This window comes from Ammospiza caudacuta, chromosome 5 (assembly GCF_027887145.1).
Source record: "Ammospiza caudacuta isolate bAmmCau1 chromosome 5, bAmmCau1.pri, whole genome shotgun sequence".
Classification (NCBI taxonomy): Eukaryota; Metazoa; Chordata; class Aves; order Passeriformes; family Passerellidae; genus Ammospiza; species Ammospiza caudacuta.
In genome coordinates, this window is record NC_080597.1 from 25,204,827 (window position 1) to 25,227,016 (window position 22,190).

General features: G+C 40.8%; 1 protein-coding gene and 1 long non-coding RNA gene across 3 annotated transcripts in view; both read left to right on the forward strand.

The window, feature by feature from the left end:
• RIC8B (RIC8 guanine nucleotide exchange factor B) overlaps positions 1-14,904 on the forward strand; it is a 33,734-nt gene extending 18,830 nt beyond the window's left edge. For both annotated transcript variants that reach the window (XM_058805161.1, XM_058805162.1), the window contains 5 exons: positions 178-273; positions 2,639-2,783; positions 2,935-3,079; positions 4,881-5,000; positions 11,913-14,904. In XM_058805161.1, the coding sequence (XP_058661144.1) occupies positions 178-273; positions 2,639-2,783; positions 2,935-3,079; positions 4,881-5,000; positions 11,913-12,024 (618 nt within the window). In that variant the 3' untranslated portion in view covers positions 12,025-14,904. The remainder of the gene's footprint in view (positions 1-177; positions 274-2,638; positions 2,784-2,934; positions 3,080-4,880; positions 5,001-11,912) is intronic.
• Positions 14,905-18,980: 4,076 nt separating this feature from the next.
• LOC131558364 (uncharacterized) lies at positions 18,981-20,972 on the forward strand. The gene is made up of 3 exons (XR_009274802.1): positions 18,981-19,065; positions 19,894-20,096; positions 20,736-20,972. It is a non-coding gene; the product is annotated as an uncharacterized LOC131558364 (long non-coding RNA).
• Positions 20,973-22,190: the final 1,218 nt, after the last annotated feature.

Consider the following 22,190-nt stretch of genomic DNA (forward strand, 5'->3'; position numbering starts at 1 on the left):
AACACCTCCAAATTCCTGTGGCTATCTGAAGCTCTTTGCTGTGTGTCTGAGGGTGAACATTTGGTTCTTTATGTAAAGTTCATATTTTGGTTCTCATATAAAACTTTATTGAAGTGCTCACAGAATTTGAAAAGGAAAGTTTGCTCTTAAAATTTTTTGTGTTTGGCCTTATTTTAGGGAACCAGCTACAGAGAAGGTCTGACTCCAGTTCTTAGTTTATTAACTGAATGCTGCCGAACTCACAGGAATATCAGGAAGTTTATCAAAGCTCAGGTGAGTAAAATTTGTCAAAATTTGCATTTGAAGCTGGTGATGAACTTTGAGGTTTGTACATCAGTGCAGGACAGTGCTGTAGAAATAATTTTTCAGTCATGTACATCAACAGATAGTATGGCCTGAGTTCCATGATACATTTTGTAGAGCTGTTAAATAATAACATCAGGTGAGTCACCGTGGATCCTATGAGATGGGTAAAAAATTCAGTAAGGTCTGTTCCCTTACATTCAGCAAATAAGAAGCATTTCAGTGCAGTTAATTAGACTTTGCAGAGCTGTGTGGTGGCAACTGAAAATACAGGTGTTTTGATGGGTTCTGCTTGAGGTTTAGTTTTACTTCAGCAGGAGGGAGTTGTTTGGATTAAGACTTGTGTACCAGTGTGTATCAGCTGTCCTGTCAGACTAAACGTGCCCCTGGACAGAGGCACACTTCATCTCTGTCTCTTATAAGGGCTCTTTATTACAGTATGGACTGTGGCTTTTAACAGGGAAGATGATTTCTGTGCCATGGTTAAAGACCTGAAGGATCTGTGTAGCTTGGTGGTTGAGTATGGTGTTTTCTGTTTGTTTTGCCGCTTTTCCTGAGGTCAAGTGGAAAGAAGCTAAAAGATGAGCACAAGAAAGAAACTGCTCCTCTGGTTTCTGCTCTCTTCCTAAGCTGCAGTGGCTTTTGAGTTGCATCCCAGATGCTGCTCCCAGATCAAAGCTGTGCCTGAATTCATAAATGGAATTTAAAATGAAGAAGAGCATATCTTTTCTGCCTCTTTCATCTATACCAGAAAAGTGTTTTTGAGGAATTTAAGAAACTTGTTCTTGTTACTTGTTTTTCTTCACAACAGTTAGTTTTTATGATACTTTGCTGATCTGTTAACTTCTAAAATAAAAAAAAGTTGCAGAGCCAAGTGTACAGAAGCTAGAAAATGAAGTTGTCTGCATGTTTTTACAACATCTGAGCATCTCAATGTCCGGATATGATTGCATGCTGACTCCTGCCACAGGACCACTGCCTCATATAGTGCAGAGAATGGATGGATGTTGCTAACTGCATGACTGGATGTTTGATATTTTGAATTACCCTCATTGTTAAGTTCTGGCCTTGGGCTTTATTTATTGTGTGCTATTCAAATTGTGATCTGAAGACAGGATGATTGATTTCCTCATGGACTGTCCTATGGCACTCATCACCATATTAGTATTAGAGTACTCTAAAAACATTAATTCGTTCTTACAACACACTGGGAAATGGCAGTCATGGTACTATCCCCATTGGGGGGAGTAAGCAGGGACAAAGTAAAATGTTTTTGCTAATTGTTTGAATACTTGGTGTGAAAAAGAAGGATCTGTTTTATCCAAAGCAATCAGTACTGTAGAATTAATGTAAGGATCAGTTCCCAGTGAGTCCAATTTCAGTAGTAATTGTGCTGTAATTTTGCACAGGACATGACACTTTACATTAGACACCTAGAAAACAAAGAACTTGCAATTTCTTATTATAGTGACACACTTTTTTTATTCCTTAATAAAATATTGAAAATCTATAATTCTTATTCGAGTCTTCAGATCATGAAATATTTCATATTATGGCCCGGATTTGTTTGCAGATCTTATAATATATCCTTTGAATGTGAAAAAATGTACATAGATATTAGTCTGAAGGCATCCACACAAGGAGGCACAAGATAGTTTGTATCATTCATGCACTACCTGCCTTTCTTGAGGGTTGAAGTTAACATTATTAATGATTTCTAATGAGAAAATAGTATATTTGAGGAAATGTTAAATTGTGATTTCTCCAAAATATTTGCTTGAGCTTTTAAAAGTGTTTTGTGATTGAAGTATGTGTTTCCTTTCTATGTAGAGCCCATTTTTGAAATCTAGTAGTATAACTTGCAATGTACTTATTTTCGTGCTTTTTCATTAAGCACGTCATTGTTCTGTATAAACTACAGAGCATTTTTAAAGAGTGTAAGCTTCCTTAAACTGCTAAAGTATTTCTAATTCTTTTACAAGATACATGAGGAAAACAGAAGAAACAGAGAACATGAGGTTATGGCTGCCTGTTGACAACTCTCCTGGGACACCCGTTTGTGCTCATAAACTCCTAGTAATTGTATTTTTAAAGTCTGCATTTGAGACAGTATTTTTCTGCCCAAAATGACAGACCAGAAAACTTAAATATAATAAGAAGCAAGAGTCACTATTAATGCATGTGGGCATAGTTGTCTGAATGTATTGCCTTTTTTCTTTTTGAAGGACAGAGTAATTTTTTTTGTTCCGTTGACTACATTTGTTTTTGCAAATATTGTTTTGCATGATATTTCCATGCATTTTATGCTGTTCTTCCCTTTCTTGTGTGCTGCCAGGTACTGCCCCCATTAAGAGATGTCTCAAACCGTCCTGAAGTTGGCACAACAGTGAGGAACAAACTCGTCCGCCTTATGACACATGTTGACCTTGGAGTAAAGCAAATTGCAGCAGAATTTCTTTTTGTTCTTTGTAAAGAGAGAGGTAAAAATTACTTTTTCTTCTCTCTTTTGTATAAGGTCTTGCTGTAATTGGTATATTTACCTCTTGCTGTAACTCCCAGTTCTTGTAGCATTCTGTGAGGTTTGTTTTGTAGCTGAGTACAGGTGAATAATTTTCTGTATCCTCTTTGCAGTCGATAGCTTGTTGAAATACACAGGCTATGGTAACGCAGCAGGATTGCTGGCAGCCAGGGGCCTGCTAGCAGGAGGAAGAGGAGATCATTGGTACTCAGATGATGAGGATACAGACACAGAAGAATACAAATCTGCAAAGCCAAAGTATGGTATTGTTTTCAATATCACATATCCTGTTGCATTTTAGATTCTTTTGACAGGATTTTGGGGGTTTTTAACCTTTTTCAGAGAGGCCAGTTTTGGAATGATATTAACTTAACTTGCTTATATTAACTCCTGTCTTCTGCTGATTTCAAGGTCTAATTAATGAGAAACCAGCCTCTAATAGTGACCATCATGTAGTCAGATATGGTTGCAGGGGAAAAAAAAAGTTACTACGAGAATGATTTAACATCTGAATGACTACTTAAATTTCAAGTGTGAAAAGAGAATTTTAAGGAAGTCATAGGGAAAAAATTTAGTAGCAAACTTAGCAAGGATGGGTTTTGTACCAGATTTTTGAGGAACTCACATGAAGTTTGCCAAGCTGCTAACTACAGTTTGTGGGGTATATCTCTGTAATGGAGAAAGTAATGGTGTCAGATATGGCTAAAGGTTTTAGTCAGAACTTTGTTAAAAAGGAGAAAAGCAGTAAGTTCACTTTTGGTTTTGACTGAATTTCAGATTGCCCGGTACTAAAATTTCCTGAAAAACCAAGTAGACCACATATGTAAATATAGGAGAAGCAAAATAACTTGTATAGAAGTCATGCAGCAGGAATGCAATATATTTGATTGACGAATTCACTAACCATGTAGAAGCTCAGTTGATTTTTATTAGTTGTAATTGATTGGGTGCTAGAGGTTTTAGTTTGTCTTGTTACGTCTAGGATTGTATGCCGTTTTAAAGATATTCAGAAATTGTTGATAGTGGACATCTGAAGTGTTAACATTATTCTTCTGTTTTACTCTGTTTTCCTTGAATTACACAGACATGATTAGGTGCGTGGTGGGTGCTTGTGGTTTATTGAAAGATTCCTGTCAAGGTACATGAACAAAGGACAGGATTAAATGTATGGGATTTAGGAGTTACGTTGCTTCTATGCTAAGAAATTAACTCTAAACTAGGAGGTTTCTTTTTATTTCTGCACTTCAGGATTTTTTTTCTTGCTGTTTCCTCTATACTCTTCTTTCAAAAGCCTGACATTCACTTATATGCATATAAGTAAAACTATAACATCCATTTAGTTAAAAGCTAACGCTTACACGAAGCATTCAAGATAACTGTCAGTTGATTTATGCATCTGATTTTCTGTTTTGCTGTTAAATATCTGTGATTAAAATGTTTGAAAGGATAATGTGCCCTGAAAGTTTTCTTTAGAACTACTTCTCTGCTTTTGTTACCATTTCCGTATCACTGTTCATGTGTATTAACAGTGAAAATAAAGCTGGCTTTGTAAATGCTCAAAGTGAAATAACTTAATCTGGTTTGAGCAAAAAATCATCATCATGGAAGGGCAACACTTAACTAATTTAATGCAAAATTAACTGGAACCTGTCTATATTTTTAAAATCAAGCCTGTACAGAATTAATTTCAGACATGTATCTGTCATCCACTTCCCTATTTTATGTCATTAGAACTAATGACATTGTTGTTGTTATCATCATCATTCCCCTGGTTTCAAACTGTTCCTCTGTGTTCCAGCAACAAGGACTACCAGCCTATGAATTTTTGAGCACTGACAAGACATTAATACAGTGAATCCACACAAAGATTCAGTCACGATTCATGAGAAAATAGGGTATAAATATTAACCTTGTCTATTTATAACAAAACCTTTTGTGTGCAGTTCAGACAGTTTTAGTCTTGGTTTCTGTGAGTTCTTCCTGTTTCCTGCTGTTAAGAAGATAGAAAACATACCTATTCCTGCAGAAATGTAAACTGTGTTGTTTTTTTCACCTCCAGCATTAACCTTATCACTGGTCACTTAGAAGAGCCAATGCCCAATCCCATGGATGAAATGACAGAAGAACAAAAAGAATATGAAGCTATGAAGCTTGTCAATATGTTTGATAAACTTTCCAGGTATTGTATTGTGCTTTTGAGAGGCAACTTGTATCCTGGCTCTTTACTAAGGTCGAGTGCTTCAAAATAATGTTAGAATCGACTTCTTTGCAGGATTAGGACCACTTTAAATGCAGAAAAAATGTTTAGCACTTGAAAGAAAAGAGTGATATGTTGCAGGACTTCAGAGGAAACCTCTTTTGGAGAGGATTGGACAGAATTGGGAAGACCCTGGTGGTCAGGGGACCTGAATAGGTAGGCTGATGGTAATGAAGAGAATGTCTTCTTTTAAAGTATGGGACACAATCTAGGCCCAAGGCAAGCATGGGTATTTTCCCCAAGTTAATGAGCAGCATCTCATTGTAACTACTTATGCCTGCTGCTTACATGAAGGGCAAATACAGTGTGAAAATAATTGTTTTCAGAAACAATAAATTGTATAATGGAGCAATTAAAAGGGGAAATTCAGTTAAGACTTACTGTGGATTGATTAGGTTAAGTGTGGACTGGATTACAAATCAGCCTTTGTAATTTGTTTTATGTGACAAAGGTAATGCCATGAAAGAAATGGGTACTTAGTGTGACATAATGGTGTTACAGTATTGATATAGAGGGTTGATCTTCAGTTCATAACTTTCTGTGTACAAAAGAACATAGACCTGTGCTCTTATTTCTAGCTTTTTTTCTCTTTGGCTCAATACGCATAGAATTTGTTGGGCGTTTTTTCCCCATACTTCAAGCCATACTGGAGTGATTGCCTGTATTTTTTTAATTCATAAGTAAAGTTACATTCTTGAGAAACATTTATGTGATATTAATTTGCCATTGCACTGAGCTGTAGGAGGTAAATATTTAAGGGCATCCATTCTTCAAATGTGGAAAAAACTCATCAGCTAGAAATGTGCATATTTTGTAAGAGTCTATAGATAGTCAATTAACAAGATCTATTGAGAGAAATTCAGCAAAACAATTTTTTACATCTCTTTTAAGGATTAGGAATATAGCAAAAGATACAGGAGAATCTGGATTTTACATTAGTTGTCAAAAACTGAATTACAGGCAGATTGAAAGCAGGGAAGGAACTTAGAGCAATGGATCTGAGACTATCAATGAAGTAATTGGATATTTTTTTCACATTATTTGCGGGGGAGGCAACCATACCATGTCATAGTCTTCTTAGGAAAGAGAAGTAAATGCAATGCACATGTAATCTTAATTGAATCATTGCCGTGTTAAGCTAGAGAATTAAGATGCTGAGCATCAAGGGTACCACAATAAAATGACTAAATGGTCTAAAGCATTCTTTGAAAGTAAGATTGAGGCTGCAGACAAGCTGAGACTGAAGGCAGTTGCTGTCACTGCAGCAGTTAGACAAAAACTCCCAATGGTTACTGTGGCACAAGAGCCCTTTCAGTCTGGAGGGTTGGAGGCACCTGCTGCAGTGCCTGCCACAGGCTGACAATGGACTGAGCAGCTGCTGCCCTGTGTCACCACTTGTCCTCTTGGCCAGCAGCATTGCTGTCACCTTGAGCCTTCTATGCCCCCTACATTCACCTGCAATTTCTTTTATAGTACTTACACTTCTTCAGGGCTGGCACTCTGTGGTAGTGTTTTTGTTTGTTTGTTTGTTTTATATTGTGGTTACTGTGGGCCAGTGTTGTTGATGTGATCCCTTTAGGTGCTGTGATGACATGAATAAAATCATTTCACTGTTCTTCCCACACTTTTTGTTTTACTAAAAATAGGGGAGGAGGAATTGCTGGCAGGAGGGGAAAAGAAAGTAAGACTTGGAATGGGGAGGTTGTGGGATGTTTTTCATGAATGTAATTGAGTGCAGTTGTGGGCCCTGCAGATGTTAAACGACATGGGAAGTTGCCAGTCTTGCATACAAGAAGGCGTTAGTACCATGCTGATAGTAGTGGGAGTCCCTCCACCATGGTTTTGGAACAGGAAACTTGTGCTGCCTCCAGCTTGAGGAGTTCTGGGAGTTTGCTGACTTAAATCTACATGGAATGCACTTCTTACCCTTGGTTTGCACCCTACAGATTCAGTTTTTGGCTGATTCTGGGGTTTGAGTCTTCCTTTGAGGCAGAGAGCTCGTGGCAGGTTTCCTGCTTCTGCTTTTCTCTCTTGTCATCATAGGAGAGGAAATGTGCCATGAATGGGTTCAGTTTGGTGCAGTGCTTTGCTTATAAAGGGGAGGAAGTTGGAAAAGGAATGAACAACTTCTTCTCCTCTTAAGCAAGTTTATATATAACCTGAACAGGAGCTTAGAGTAAGCTTGTGTGATGTACAGCAAAACAGGTTTACTTAGTTTACTGGTGTTGTCCCAGCAGTGGAAGCTAAGCTTTAAAGAACTGCCACACTTTTATTGAAGAAAAGTATGAAAAAATGTTGAAGGACTGACAAACTTGTCAACTTCCTTCCCTGACTGATTATAATAATTAGGCCAGTTTGTCACTGGGGTGCTTCAGATTTTACTTTGACTGGCTGAATATGAGAACTCACAAAACAAATTTTCCAAGCAGTACTACTTCACTGGGAAATTATATCCTTCATTAACAGCTGCTGAATGTTTGCACTGTACCTTTTCTTTGGTTTCTAAATGGTTTATTGAAGCTATAAGTACAAAGGGACATCTTTTTCCTAGTTCTGTAGTATGCTTTTCAGGTTTGTTTTTATCTTCAGCATTGGCACTGAAAAATAGAAACTTTTTGAGATCATGTAAAACTGATTGATGCTTTTTGGTCATTTCAGGTCATACTTCCCAAGCTTTTCTACTCTTTTAGGTTATTGGTGTTTGGGCCTGTTTATGAGGTAATTTATCATCAACAAGGCTAAATTAAAATTAATCACCCAGTTTTGATTTCTCAAAATACTTGTAGGATAAGCTGAGTATCGTTATGAACCCATTTCCCCTGTGCCAGTATTTTAACATAGGGTCAGATTCTGCAAAGGCTTTTATAGAAATTAGTATTTTGATCAAATTTGGCTGAGTGAGATTACTTTTTTAAAATAATCAAATATATACAAATTATAAGTGTAAATGAACATGAAAAATCTCAATTACTGCATTTCTTGGGAGATGTATATACTACTTAGGCTAAATCTGGATATCTGAACTTGGCCCTGATGTAACTCTGTGGGTTTTGTCTGCAGAAGTGTCTTGTTGATTCTTTGGGAACTGTTTGACTGTAAATCGGTGTCCTCTGCACATGATGCACATCTTTCAGCTTTGAAAAACTCCACAGATCTGCAAGGATTTAATTCAGCCTTCCATTTTTTTTTACAGAACATCTAGTTAGCCACCTTAAGTCAGTGTCATGTGATATTCTGCCATATAATAGATTATTGGAGATACTCCATGTTAATTAAAATGTCTGGAAAAAATGCTAACATTTTTTCCTATTATAAATGGTAGGTAGAATTGTATATTAATTGACTAATTTAGAATGTCAGGATGCTTTTCCCAAGCCAACCTTGTATTAAAAGCAAGAATCCTTTTGCTGATAAAATGGTCTCCAATTATCACAGCTTGGGTTTTGTTGTACGCTGAACAGAAGTCAACAAAACAAGTAAGAGAACCTGTCTAAATAAGGTACCGTACTCATTAAAAACACAAAATTAATCATAGGATCAATGAAGAAGGCAATGCTACATGGAGTTTGTTTTTTTTCTTCCCTTTTTTAATCATAGAGCCAAATAATGTTCCCTGAAAGGATCGGAACTATTATGTGGCACTCAATTATAAAGAGGTGAATAGGTCCCCAAGACACTGTTTTATCAAAGGGGCAGGCTGGTGTTTACATGATGGCTGATTACAGCCACCATCATTAATGCTGTGTGGCAGTGCAGCCCTGCAGCACAGACAGCGGGCAGGAGTCACCCTTCAAAACAAGGCAATGATTTTTTAGTTGTTATCAAGCTAAATGGCAAGCAGGAAGGCTGAATGTATATGGATATTTTTGAAGGGACTCTAGGAGATCTGCAAGTGGAAGAAGAGAATGCATTTTACCAACTGTTTAATTATGGTGTGTTCCTAAGTACACTTGAATAGAATGCTTTATTTGCATTAGAAAAAATGAATGTTACAAGATGCATTTGAGTATGTGGAAGGTCACCTAAGGATGTTCAAACATGTATAAATACACACATTGTGTGCTTGTATGGAACTTCATAGATATGGAAGAATTCCCACTGCCATCTACTGGGCTGAGGCCAGCAATATTCTGCCCTATGGATGTGCTATAAACATCCAGTTTCTGGACAGTGACCTGTTTTCTGAGGCTCTACCTGTCAGTTCCTGGCACTTCCTTTCCCACCTTGTCTTTCTCTCCCTGTGGACAGTGAGCACATCCTCAGGTAGCCCAGGGTGTCAAAGCACAGTTGAGGTCTAGATTGTGGTTAGAAACAAAATAGGCTGATCTTTGTCTCTCCTCCTTTTTCCTTTGGTGGCTTGGCATATTTCAGTCTTCACACAGTTCAGTTTTACTGGGTAGCACTTGGCTGAGGAAGGATGTGTGGAATTCAGCCTCCTAATGCAGAGGACAGCAAACCCCTACTAGCCCTCTCCCATCCTGCAAAGCAGGAAGCTCAGGCAGGAACAGAAAGGTACTTGATGAGCATCCTTGTTACTCCATGCAGTGTGAGCTCAGCCTGGCTCCCATGGTTAAAGCCTAAAGCTAAAGTGGGATGTGAAAGTGAGGCTGGAAAAGGGAAGCCCCAGAGAAAGAGCTTTGCTTTTATAATTGACAAATAATGAGATAGGATTTCTTGACAATATTTGGAGTCCTAAGAATTGTTGGGAGGAGTGGGAGGTCCCCACATAAAGGGACCATGGGACCTTGTTTTCTTGTGTTTCTCCTCCCTTTTTCATGAATAAATTGTTATCCTTTATTAGCCATTATAATTCATTTATTACCAAAAATAAATGGTAAATGACTAGAAAATTAGGTGATTTCTTGACTTCTGGCTGCAGTATTAAATGTTGGAACTTAAAAATACGCTTTGGGATTTTTAAAACAAAAATCTAGGATCCTTTCAGCTTTATTAAAGGGCAAGCAATGTTGATTCTGTTCTTCATGGCTACAGTTTTGCATTTTAGATGTTACTTGTTTTGTATGATGTTTCAAGTTTGAAAACCAAAAAGACCTTAGATTTATAGGATTCTTTCTCAGGGGGAAAAAAGTCTTTGCTATTATACACAACTCCAAAGCATTCCTCTGTTTTGCCTTTGGGGTACCCCTAGAGCAGGCAGGGTTCTGGTCCTCTTTGGACACCAGATTTGCAGTCTTCATGTTTTGAGCCCATTTGAATCTGATTTCAAGAGCTCAGAGGTGTCTTTTCCATATATCTTTAAGAAGACTCTCTGACTGCTGTCACTTGGGCAGAATCTGCACACTATGGATTGCATTGCCAGAAGGGAGGGGACTCACTGGCAATCTTGAAGTAATGACAAACTCTCTCCAGTCTGTTTAAAGATGAATCCTGCTCTTGCACACACACTGAGGGAGAGCCTGCCCAGTACTCTTTTGATCTGGTCTTGCAAACCTCCTTCCCTGGACTCAGGCTTCCCACCAGACTTGGTCAGCCAAGCCACAGCAATTGTTTCTCATGTGGGATTTATGAGTTTATCACTGTAGGATCTGATTGTCACATCTGCACAAACAGCTGAATTTATCTTGCTGTTTAATCACATCTTTTTGAGATGTGATTTAACTGCATCTTGACTGTACAGTGTCTGGCATATGCATGCCATGTAACACAGATGTTGCCTTTCTTGCTGTTCCTGTGGGTGCATCGAGGTTGGATTGATTGCCAACTGTGTTCAAGGAGTTGTTGTCCCTTTTTTCAGCCAAGGTAGTAGTGCAGACCAGGCAGAGAGCTGCTGAGATGGCTTTGCTTCCCCACCAAGTGATGCAGTTTTATTGTCCATGGCTTGGGAGGATGGTAGATGTATGTTAAAATTTTTTTAAACAACATAAACATAAATAAATAACAATTTTTAAAATAACAATTTTTTAAATAACATAGTGTTACTGGGCTGCCTTTCAAACAAGGGGTAAATTAACATCCGACCTCTGCTCCTTTATTTAAGGTGATTCCTGAATATTTAGAGGTATTTTCCCTTTTTTTTTCAGCATAAAATCAAAATGTTATCTTTGCCCTTACAGCTTTTGCTATAATCCACATATAAACGAGGTGATAAAAAGTAAGGATAAAATAAATCTTTGCTAATACTTTTTGATTAGCTTAATCAATAATTAATCATCTCTTAGATGAGGCTGTAGCTTTTGGAGTAGATATAATTGGATTAACCACTGAGCAGCCTTTGGAGCTTTGAAGAGATTAAAATGGCTGTAAATCCTGTAATTAAACTGCCATAAACAAAAGCAATAGTTTTAGAATCAGTCAGTTATTTTTAAATGAATCAGCAAGTCCTTAACACACCCCTAGTAGTGGTGTAGGCAGAATCTATTCTCTTAACTGATTTATTTCCTTCAACAAGATGAATATGTATCAAATCATTGCTTTAATTGCTTGGGTATATGTTAGCCAGAATGGCAGGTGGAATTTTAGGAAGAACTGTCTGTTAGAGAACTCTCAGAAGAAAAGCTAGTTTGTGTATCCAAAACAGTGAACCTGCTCCTTGTCTTGAGCCTATTAGGCACTGACTTTTCATGGTGTCTTTAATTGGCTAAGTAGGTTTGGCCTACATGAATGAAGTCTTTATCTGTCCTGCTCTTCCCCTCCCACCTATTTGGGGAGGTTTTTTGTGCCTTTTTCTTCAAAACAGACAGCTTTAGCAGGAATAACTTCCTTTTAGAGGCTCATTATGTACCAAAGCAGATACTGTATGTGACTGTATTATACACATGGGAATTGATATGTGTGCACATGCTAATATGGATTCTTTCTTTCAATCCCTCACAGAGATGAGCTCATAAAGCCAATGGGAGTGCGGCCGGATGGGACAATGGCTCCTTTGGAGGAAGCAGTCAGCCAGTACCATACCAGCAAGCAAGAGAGCTCAGATTCAGACTAAGGCATCACCTGCTGTACTCTCAATTCTCCTCTAATCCACACTTCTCCTTAGAGCCACATCTTTTATCCTCACATTAGCCAGCATCACTTTAACTGTTCTATTATTGGCATATTTAAATGATGGGTCCTGTGCTGTAATGTCTGAATTTTTATTATGTCTGTTTAGAGAACATATCAATTTATTAGTTTATGATCTTTATTAATTTAAAATGAAATGTATTTCAAAAGGATAAAAAGTTAAAGCCTACAGTGTAAAATAAAGTCCACTTTCATTTTCCAGAATCTTGTTTTCTGAACTCTGTAGGTTTTCCCATTCTTGGTAACTTTTTGTATTGTCTTGCCAGTCTTCCTCTTTATATAATTGTATTAATGAAGTGTGTTTACTTAATGGCATTAGGAGCAGAGGGTGTTTACACTTAAAGTCTGATTGACCTTGTGAGGCTGCTTTAGCTGGCATTGAGCAGCGATTTCAAAGCTCCCGTTTTTGAAGTGCCCTGGGGTTTCTTACTGCTACAAACTTTTCCAGTTAAGCTGCTGCTTAAGATTTTAACAATGTGTCAGTGACAGACTGCTTCTAAAACTGCCTTTAAATTGGGAAACAAGACGATGGATTTTGTATGTCTTCCTTCCCTCCCTGGTTAAGACCATACGTATATACCTCCTCCTCCCCTCTTTGGTTAAGTAAAAACATCCCTATTGAAAATGGTGTTCAGGAATTGCACTTAAATGATGCCATGAATAGGAGGGGACTGGAGTGCATGTGCCAGTGTTTCACTGCTTTGGGGCCTACTTTTGGAGATTAACTTCTATGCCTCTCTTGAAGGGAAGTCAAACTAATCAACAAAGAAATATTTCCTCTTAGAGAGAACTTGGGAAGCAATGGAATAGAGAATGGGAGGGTGGAAAGGAGAAGAAAACTTCACTTTCAATTCTGTACTCTTTAAAAACAAAGATTAAAGTTTTAGGCGTGCTGCACTGCTGTTGTTGCCTCTTTGCCTGCTTGGTTTTTTCTGTGTTTCTCCCAGCATGAATTACATGAAGAATAATCCATGCCCTGGTTTTGAATTCCTTATTTTGTGCAGCTTAAACATGCCATTCACTGGGAATGTTTCAGAGGTTGGTGTTGGTTCTCCAGTTTTTGTTTCTTATGACTTGACACTGGTTTTCTGAACTAAGGAAGTTGGTGTTCAAAGACCCTGTGAAGGGGAATTTGGTATGAAACTGTGCTATGGTTGCTTATGTGAGGAGCTTCTACAGATAATCTTAGTCTTCCAAAAGAACTGAAAAGAAAAAAATAAAGCACTGCTGTCCTCTCAGTGGTTCAGTTTGTGTTTCCAAAGGCCTCTGCCCAGCCACAGCAATGTTTTTCTTGGTACGTATGTAGTATGTTATGTCATACCTCTTCTTTATGACTCCAAAAGTGGAAGGGTCTAATTATCCAAGAGCAAGAAATGTGCTTGGCTGCATCTAAGCCGTGTCTCAAAAATGTAATTCTGGGTTTAGCATCATGCACTGACTGCTCTGAGCCCAGCACAGATAAGTATTGTGTGCCCTACAGGTGCAAAGAATTTGTGATCCCTCCCCCAGGGAACTTCCCTGGCCCTGTTAATAAGGAACTGTCTTGTGTCAGCTGGGGAGGGAGTTGTTTTAGTCATGGGCTTCTTGCTGTTGAGCACTAAGTACAGAGCATGAAAAAGAGCAAAATCTTAATTGCTGCGTTACAAGCTGTAGAATGTGCTCCTACAATTAGCTGGCTAAAGAAAATAATGAAACAATGATGGCTCCAGAGGCCTTGTTACAAGCAGGATAGCATGAGGCTCTTGTGCTCTGCCTCCTGTCATTTGCCACAGGGCAGCAACATTTGCAAGAAATAGTTCTGTTTAGTTTATCTTGGAAAACAGATGCTTGTAGAAGGTTCTACAGACATGGATGCTGCTTCGATTAAAAAGAAAAAAGTGAAGACCAAGCATAGGCCTGAATCCTCCAGCTCGAGAGTGGCTGTCATAGCTGGGCTGCCTGTAGTGCAGGTAAATGTAGATAAATGAGCAACTTGCACTAGTGCAAGAGTAGCTCTTGTTCCAAGGGGATAGTTTGTGAAAAGGCTGCTGCAGACTTTTTGGCTTATCTTTGCAATGTAACGTAGGTCCAACCTTCTGCACTGGCTGGAGATCTGGGAATATCTTGGGACCAAGGTCCTTCAAATCACCAGTGCCTCTGCTTCCTTTTGTGCTTGCTGGTGTTTTCAGAGTAACATGGTAGAATTTCTCTTGGATGGGAGTCTGGAGAAAAGTGAGGTTAAAAAAAGGAACTATCTGGAATTTTTTATGTACTGTGAAATATTGCTCCTGAATTTATTTTCAAAGTTGAACCTCCAAAACTGGAGGCTTAGGCAGCTGAGTCTTGCTTAAACTGGCAAACTGGGCAGTGTCAGGAAGGATCTCTAAGTGAAATGTCTCATTTTACTCCCTTCTGAGTAAAATGTCAGTAGGATTTCTAGTGGTGACCATAAAGGTGTTACCCAGTGGGTTTTGAGGACATGTACCTTTCACTCCCAAAAAGTCTTCCACAGTCAGTCCCAAACCCAAAATCTTGTGTTTCAGTCTTTACTTTGGCATTAATAGTCCAAAGCAACACAGTTCTCATTAAAGTTCATCAATGATTTGGAAGCTTTGCTTCTCTTTGTTTCCCATTAGAGTTATGAAACAAAAGATGATGGGAAATTGCTGAAATTTGTCAAAATACTTTGTTCTTTTGTAAAATAATACAGACATATTTGTTAAGATGTTTGTGAAAACTTCCTGGCAGGTATTCCCAAATGCTAATTGAAATTTCATGTGCCCCAGAAGTGGTTTTCAGGAAAAAGGGTTGTTTACAATCTGTTAAAAATGCTGTGATACAATTACCACAGAACTTTAAATAAATTTGTCAAAAAGGAAAACCACATTAGCGTTGATGTTTTGAGTGTCCAACATTGCTCTAGGTGCGTGTGATTTTTTTACTCTATATCTTGAGTTTTTCCAAGTACCTGAAAATCTGGAAAGGTTTTAAAAAACCCAACCAAAAAAAAAAAATTTAAAAAACAACCAAACAAATAGAACAATAGGGCAATAACATATTTTTCTTATAGTTCTTTAAATTGTAAATTTCCCCCACCTGGGTGAAAAATCAGTTGTCAAAGGTGGCTTTAAGGAAGAGAACCTTACAATGAAGCTGTAGCATTAGTGGGTTGCTAGGTGCCCTAGTCAGAACGAGGAAAGTAAACCCCAAAGTACACAAGATCCCAAATCTCCTGAAGGAGCATTCCACAACATTGTACTTCAACTTATTACCACAAAACAGCTAATAAAATCCTGTGCTTTAATAAGGCTGGCTGTAAAAGGACTCTTCCACTGTTCAAACAGTTGAGAGGCAGACTTTGCTGGTCTTTGAGCAGCAAGTTAAACAGCTGCCAAGGTCAGATCCTTTTCTGGTCAAGCATGGACAAGCAGTGATTTAGAAGTACTGCAAAGATGTGGCTCACTTTTACACAGAAAAAAATGTACCTATTTAATCCTACAAATGAAAATTCTTCTTGCATTAACATCTTAGTTACTTGCATGGATCTGGCCCTTTTGGAAAGTGTCTGGGAACATTTGCTCTCCACACAAAAGCTTTTGCTCGTCCTGAAGTTGTTTCTCTCCAAAATACATGTCATTCTGGTGATGCAATATTTAGACCGAGAATTTTGAGGCAAGTCAATGTTCTTTTGGCTTTTCCATGCATCCTCCAGCTGTGTCTGGAAAGCAGCTCCCTCAGCACTGGAGGAAGAGCTTGGCAGGGAGGGCTGGAAGTCCTTCCCGAGCGGTGCCAGCCCTGGAGTGAGCCGGGCCTGGGAGCCCAGCCCGCCTTTCCCCGCTGCCGGAGGGAAGCAGGGCGGGCAGGAGGCTGCCGGGACGCCCAGGTGGGTATGAGGTGAAGGAAAATGTGGTGACTGTAGTAAAGCTGAGTGTTTTTCAGGGCTCCTCCTCTCACCACAGCAAAGCAGGTGAGTCCTGTTAATCCTCTGCTTTTCCCTGTTGCTGTGGAACGCCGTGCCTGCCGGAGGTTATTGCCCTCGGTTAGGGCCTCAGCGGCGCTGAGGGTGTTGCAGTCATTCCCTCACTGGGAGGTGCCCGTGCTGCTGTGCCTTGCTGCCCTCCCTGAGAGCGAGCCTCTCTTCCTGGCTCTGTGTGAGTGAGGAGGAGGGGGGCCCGCAGGAACGGACCAAACTAATTTCTTGGGAAGGAGGTAGGAGCAGCCCTGTCTTCTCTGTGCAGCATTGGAGCCACTTTCAATTCTGCTGTGAGACAGCTCTGAGGGCCAGGCTGACCTGCAGCAGCTGCCACGCCAGTGGTCTCTGGCCAGGCTTGAGGACAGTCTGTCAGGTAGGGAAAAAACCCCAAATCTGACCATTGCCACAAGCAGTCCTACAGCACCACGTTGACAGCACGAGGGTCAGCTCAGCTCTCTGTCGTGGCTGGGAGCGACAGGGTCCAGGTAAGTTCCTCGAGTGTCCCATTTCTCCAGAGCAGGCGAGAGCACAGATCGCTGAGCTGCTGACGTGCCTGGGAATCGATCCCTCTGTCAGCATGCCAATCTCTGTGGGGTACCTAGGCAGGCTTTTAGAGGTTGGTGGGGAAGGAATTATTCAGACCACCCATCTTAGCTGGCTAAATTACCCGGGTAGTCTCTTCTAACTCCTTTTCCAGTCACGGATGAGAGAAAGGACAATTCAGAGTAAGGCTCATTTGGGTGCACTGAATGACCCTCTGCAGGAGCTTTGCTTTCCCTCCCTTGACTACAGAGGGAGCCTGGGGAGACCAGCTGGTTACATTTAACTGCTAAATTGGTTGCCAAAAGATGGGTGGTGAGAATTCTTTCCAGTTTCCCCTTTGCCATGGACCACACTCTTCCCATAGCAGGATGCTCGCTTGCGCTCTCCTGCAAATTTGGAGATTGCTCAGTGCAGTGGGATACAGGCCCCCAGGGGCCACCACAAGACAAAGGGTGTATCACATCTCTTGGCAGGTACTGTATAAGGCTGTGTGCAGGATTTCATGAGCTTCCTGCTTAAACAGGTTCTTTAAAGCAGCTTTGCTTTTGGGAGCCTGCTTAACAACTTGCCTTGGTATAAGCCAAGTTTTACATACGTTCTGAAATTTGAAAATCAAAGTGAAACCTCTGGCAAAAAATGTAACTAGAGAGGGAAAGATAACAGAAAAGACTTCTAAGTTCACTACAGATGTAACAAATGGAGAGGAAGGTGCAGTCATTCAAAATAAACCCTGCTGAGATTGTCCCTTCCTCTTTGCCTGATAAACCCATTACAAATTGAAAGAAAAGCAGCCAAGATCGTCAGGCTTCGGAACATCCATTAACTTTCTTTTACGTTTTAGAGCTTGTAACAGATGCTGACTGTGGGTGTTAGTCCTTGTCTAATCAAAAAGCCTGATTCTTCATTCTAGAAACTTAAAATATAAGTTTCCGCCAACAAAAATTCAAACCTGAACCTAAACTTCCAGAATTCTAAGGCTTCATCATTATTTTATGCTCAAGAAGGGAGCTTGCCTGGTAAATCCCAGTGCTGTGGCACATCACACTTCCAAAGGCATTTTAAAAAACCAGTAGTTTATTAGTGGGGTTTTTTTCCCTTTTTGGGAAGAGACTAGTGACTGTCTGGATTCCCTCCTGTTTTCTCAGTCCCCAAATGTTCACAACACCCTGTTGGGGAGGAATAATTCCCATCCAAGTTGTAAAACACACTTATAAGTAGATGGGAAAAGCATGAACAGTGCTGTAAAGGAAACAAAACCTCCAGGAACAAGATCTTATTTTGCATGCTTCTCACAGTTGTATTTTTGTCTCAATTAGCATATTTTAAAGAGAAGCCTTTTAAAAAAAATTCTGCTATCTCCCTGAACTGTTCTCAAGCTTTGAACTTTTCCATCCTTTCTATTGATTATGGCCAAGTGACCCATATTTAAAAAGCATTTACAATAAAATTATAGCACTTTCTTTTGTGCTGCCGGCTTTCCCAGTGAAAAGCTAAAATGTTTTAAAATTGTCACTTTTTGACAGAGGTAATGGCTGTAATATATTTAGTCTCTTCCCCCTTGTTGTGCTTAAAATGGGTATGCTAATAAAGGGCACAGCTGTCGATACTTTATGGCCTGCTGGGGGGAAGAGGGGGAACGAAGGCAAAAAACAGATTGACTGTGTGTCAACAAATGCAGCTGGGAAAGAAAAAAAGAAGCCCCTTGAAGGCCCCTGCAACTTAAAGTCCAAGATAAATGATGTCCCTATGCTTTAAAAAAAAAAAAAATGGAGATTGGAATTCAATAAAGGGCAACTGAAAAGGAAACTGCTTAAAACTGAAAGCCTTTTCTCTGCCTCTAGACAGCTTACAAGAGAAATGAGCAAAACTGACCACAGAAAGAGGGTGAGTGGCCAAGAAAGAAAACAAAAGCCTATCCTGGAAAATATATTGCATCAAAGAATTATCTGAAGTGCACTGTGGCCGGCGGGCGGAGCACGTACAGTTTAATGGAGATGCAACAACTTTTACACGCCGCCGCCTTTGGGGGAGCGGGCAGCTTTGTGCCAGGGAGGGAAAAGGGGAGCTGGAATCATTCACACCAAAGCAGCAGGACTGAGACACAAGGGCAGCGGGATGATGGTGGATGCCCTTCCCTGGGGGGCCGGGCTGGGCTGTCCCCGTGCCTTGTGGTCGGCCAGTGAGACTCACAGCTTGGGGCCGCTCCTGAGGCAAGGAGAGAGCAACAGCAGGGCTGGAAGGGGTGCAGGGATGGGCAGCTGGAATTAATGCAGTTAGGAAATGGCAATACTGGGTGCAAACCTGCAAAATCAGGTGGTTTTCTTTCCCCAGGTCATGAGGCAGCTGGTTTGCATGGAGGCAAACTCCTAACAAAGTAACAAGCGGTGGGGAGCCATTTGTTCATTGTCATTTCTTGGACAATTATGGAAGATGAGGACAGTTTTTCCCGGCCTAAGGCAAAACGTCTCTGTAAGTGTGGCTTGTGTTTCCCAGAGGTGTCCTGAGAGCATGGCCTGGCTGCACCAGTGCCACCAGAGCTGCTGTATCCACCTGCTGAGAACCAGGGTTCAGGCATTCCCACTGCCTGTTCTGGCAAAAGACTTCCTGGAAAATAAACCCTTGGCAGCAGGCGAGGCCAGGAGGGCTGGTGAGCCTGCAAATAACCTCTGCTTCTGCACAGGGAGGAGATGCGGTCTGGGCTGGGATATCCTGCTTTGAGGAACTGTCTACTCTTCTCTTTCACTTTCCCACTTCTGTCATCCTTTACTCCCACCACTTTTTAAAATTTATTTTTCATTCAAGGCCTTTTTTTCCTGGTGTGTTGTTCCCATTCAAGAACATCTGGAAAAGGTAGTAAAATGGGAAAAAAGAGTTATCTGTTTTCTCAGTTCCTCAATTTTTTCATGTGTGTATGTATTCCCTTTAATCTCTGCAAATTCTGTAAAAATGGGAGGAAGAAAAAATAAGTAACTGAAGACAAGGCAAAATCAGGAAATTGAAAAAAATAATGAAATTAAATGGAGCAGTCAGGTCAAATTTTTACTAAAGCAGCAGGACATTAAAATGGCATAGAAAGTTCTTGTTTCCTTCTGTAATTGTTTGAAAGAGTTTTAAAAGGCCATAATTTTTACTATTCTTGCTAGATTTCACATGGTAAAACTCTTGTACCATTAGAGATCAATACCTCCCAGTGATGCTGTGTTTCTGGGATGACCAGTTTGGCTTTGGTTTTCTCCAGAGAAGAGTGAAATTTGGTATGGGTGATGTGCTATATCCACAGTTTTTCATTTTTTTCAGGAAAAACTGAAAGGTTGCTGTGCCCAAGGACAGAAGAGTTAAGAGATTCCCCCACCCACAACTGGGACTGACTTTGGGAAGCAAACCTTGTCTGTGACACTGACTCATTGTGAGAGTCTCACTGCTTCTTTGTAGTTGACAGCTGGGAAAAATGGAGAAAAGGAAGAGAGAAATACCTGAACTCTGAGTGTGGGGTACAACAGGTGTGTTCACTGGTGTGGGTTGGGGTGATTCCACAGGCAAAGGTTCCCCTGCAGCAGGTGGGAACACATGAGCTCTGCTGGACTAAGAGGTCATGTTATGAGAAATAACGCTCAAGTTGGTGTGGCACATGTGGCACAACTGTAAAGTAACTCAGCAGTATCTGAGCTGGAGCTGCTGTTGGAGAACATTCTCCAAAGGAAAATGTCCAACATGGTTCTGTAAGACCTGTACCTATGAATGGGGAAACAACCAATTGGGAAACAACCCTGAAGGGGCTGGAGATATCACAGAGCTGTGTGTGATGGTCAAAGGCAACAAGCCCCTGCACAGGGAGTGTGTGAAAGTGCCTATGGCAATGGGGAGATTGATCCCTCCGTACAGAGAGAGACCATGGCCGTGACCAGCTCCCTGTCCATAATCCACGGATCTATAGAGGCCTGGAAAACCCAAGGAGATGATTTACGATTGTGGTGCTCAGCACACTCAGGGGAAGGCTGAGAGGAGGCTGTGTGGGAGCCAGAGCAGATGGGTTTTGTAACTTTTTCTTTGCAGACCAGCACAATTGTCCAGGGGAAATGCAAGCCCGGGATAGTGGCTGTTGAGCTCACAGACTTGCTTTGTTTAATTATATTTTGCAGACTGTTTAATAGGGGCCTGGAGACCCAAAGAACCACCAAGAGCCAGAGGGTGACAACCACCAAATATCCCTGTAGGAAGAAGATATGTAAAACTTCAATTCATTTAATGGAGCTGAAAAATGCTCAAAATAGTATTTCATGTGCATAATTGGGCATTGAAGTGACAGGCTGTGAGCTCTGGTAAACTTTGCTGTCATCTGAAGCTCTTTGGTTGGTCAACTCACTTTTGAACCTGGGCAGGTCTTCCTGCTGCTGCCATTGGTGTTCCATATGCTGTGAAGGGTCCGGAGATGTCTGTGCTTTTGACCAGAGACTTCTAATGCAGGTTTTTGTGTTGAAGCCTTTCACATATGGTGTCTCCCACAGTCCTAAATAAAAAAATCTCAGAAAGCAGCAGGTGAAACCTTACCTCTTGTTTTTAATATTTATTTATAATTTTGGGCACCTTTGGATGTTGTCCTCATTTCTCGGTCTGTCAGTTTTAGTGGTCAGTGTATTGTCAGTAAATCCCAGAGCCTGACCTTTGGGACTGGTGTTAGTTCTCTTATTTTCAACCCACACGGTATGTGGGTGCCTCTGCCTCCCTCCAGGCTCTGCTGCTCTCTGCTGGTCTCCTTCCAATGCATGTGGGCTTCTCAGAGGTGTCAAGTCACCTAAAATTTAATTAAGGAGCCAGGGACAAGGGATGGAAGGGTTCAAGCATGCCCTTTGCCTATATAAAATGGGGAAAAGGGTTTGGGATCAAGCTGGTACTTTATGTGCTATCAGGACCTGGGCACAGATTTGTAGGAAATGGGTTTTGCTTATTCTTGTGTGCAGGGGCAGAGGGTCTTTTTCAACAGTTCCTTTGGTAATTGTTTCATCCTTCTAATAACACCAGCACTGAGTGGAGGCACATGGGTGTTCCCATCCTTTCCCTGTGTACCTTCTGGTGGTTTTAAACATGGCCAATTTAAAATGCATCTGTCAGCATTTTGTTGTCAGCATTTGACATCCCCAGTGAGGATGTCAGAGATAATCAGCCCCACATTTAATAAAAATCTGTGCCCTAGAAGAAAAGAGAGGTGCAAAACAGGTCGCCTCCAAAGGAAAGGCTCCAGTACATGCTTGCAGTTTGCTGGAGAATTTCCCGTGCAAATACCCCAGCTCAGCCAGCCCCCAGGTCCCCATAAGACAAACATCTGCAGGAGGCTGGATGTTAACCCTTCCAACACGCCACAGAAGGTTTTCTCTACTTCCTCCCTGCTCCTTTTCATCTCCCTTCTCTCCCACAAAGACAGTCACTGGCTTTACCTTGCCAGAGGATGTTTAGAGATGAGTTTAGAGATGCTGAGAGGACATCTGGGGGATGTGCTAGAGCTCAGGGCTACACCTAAGGCAGGCATCGCCTGGCTTCTTTGCTCTAGAAAGCAGCTCAGCCCACTCGGGAGACCTGTCTTGGGAGGAACTACTCAT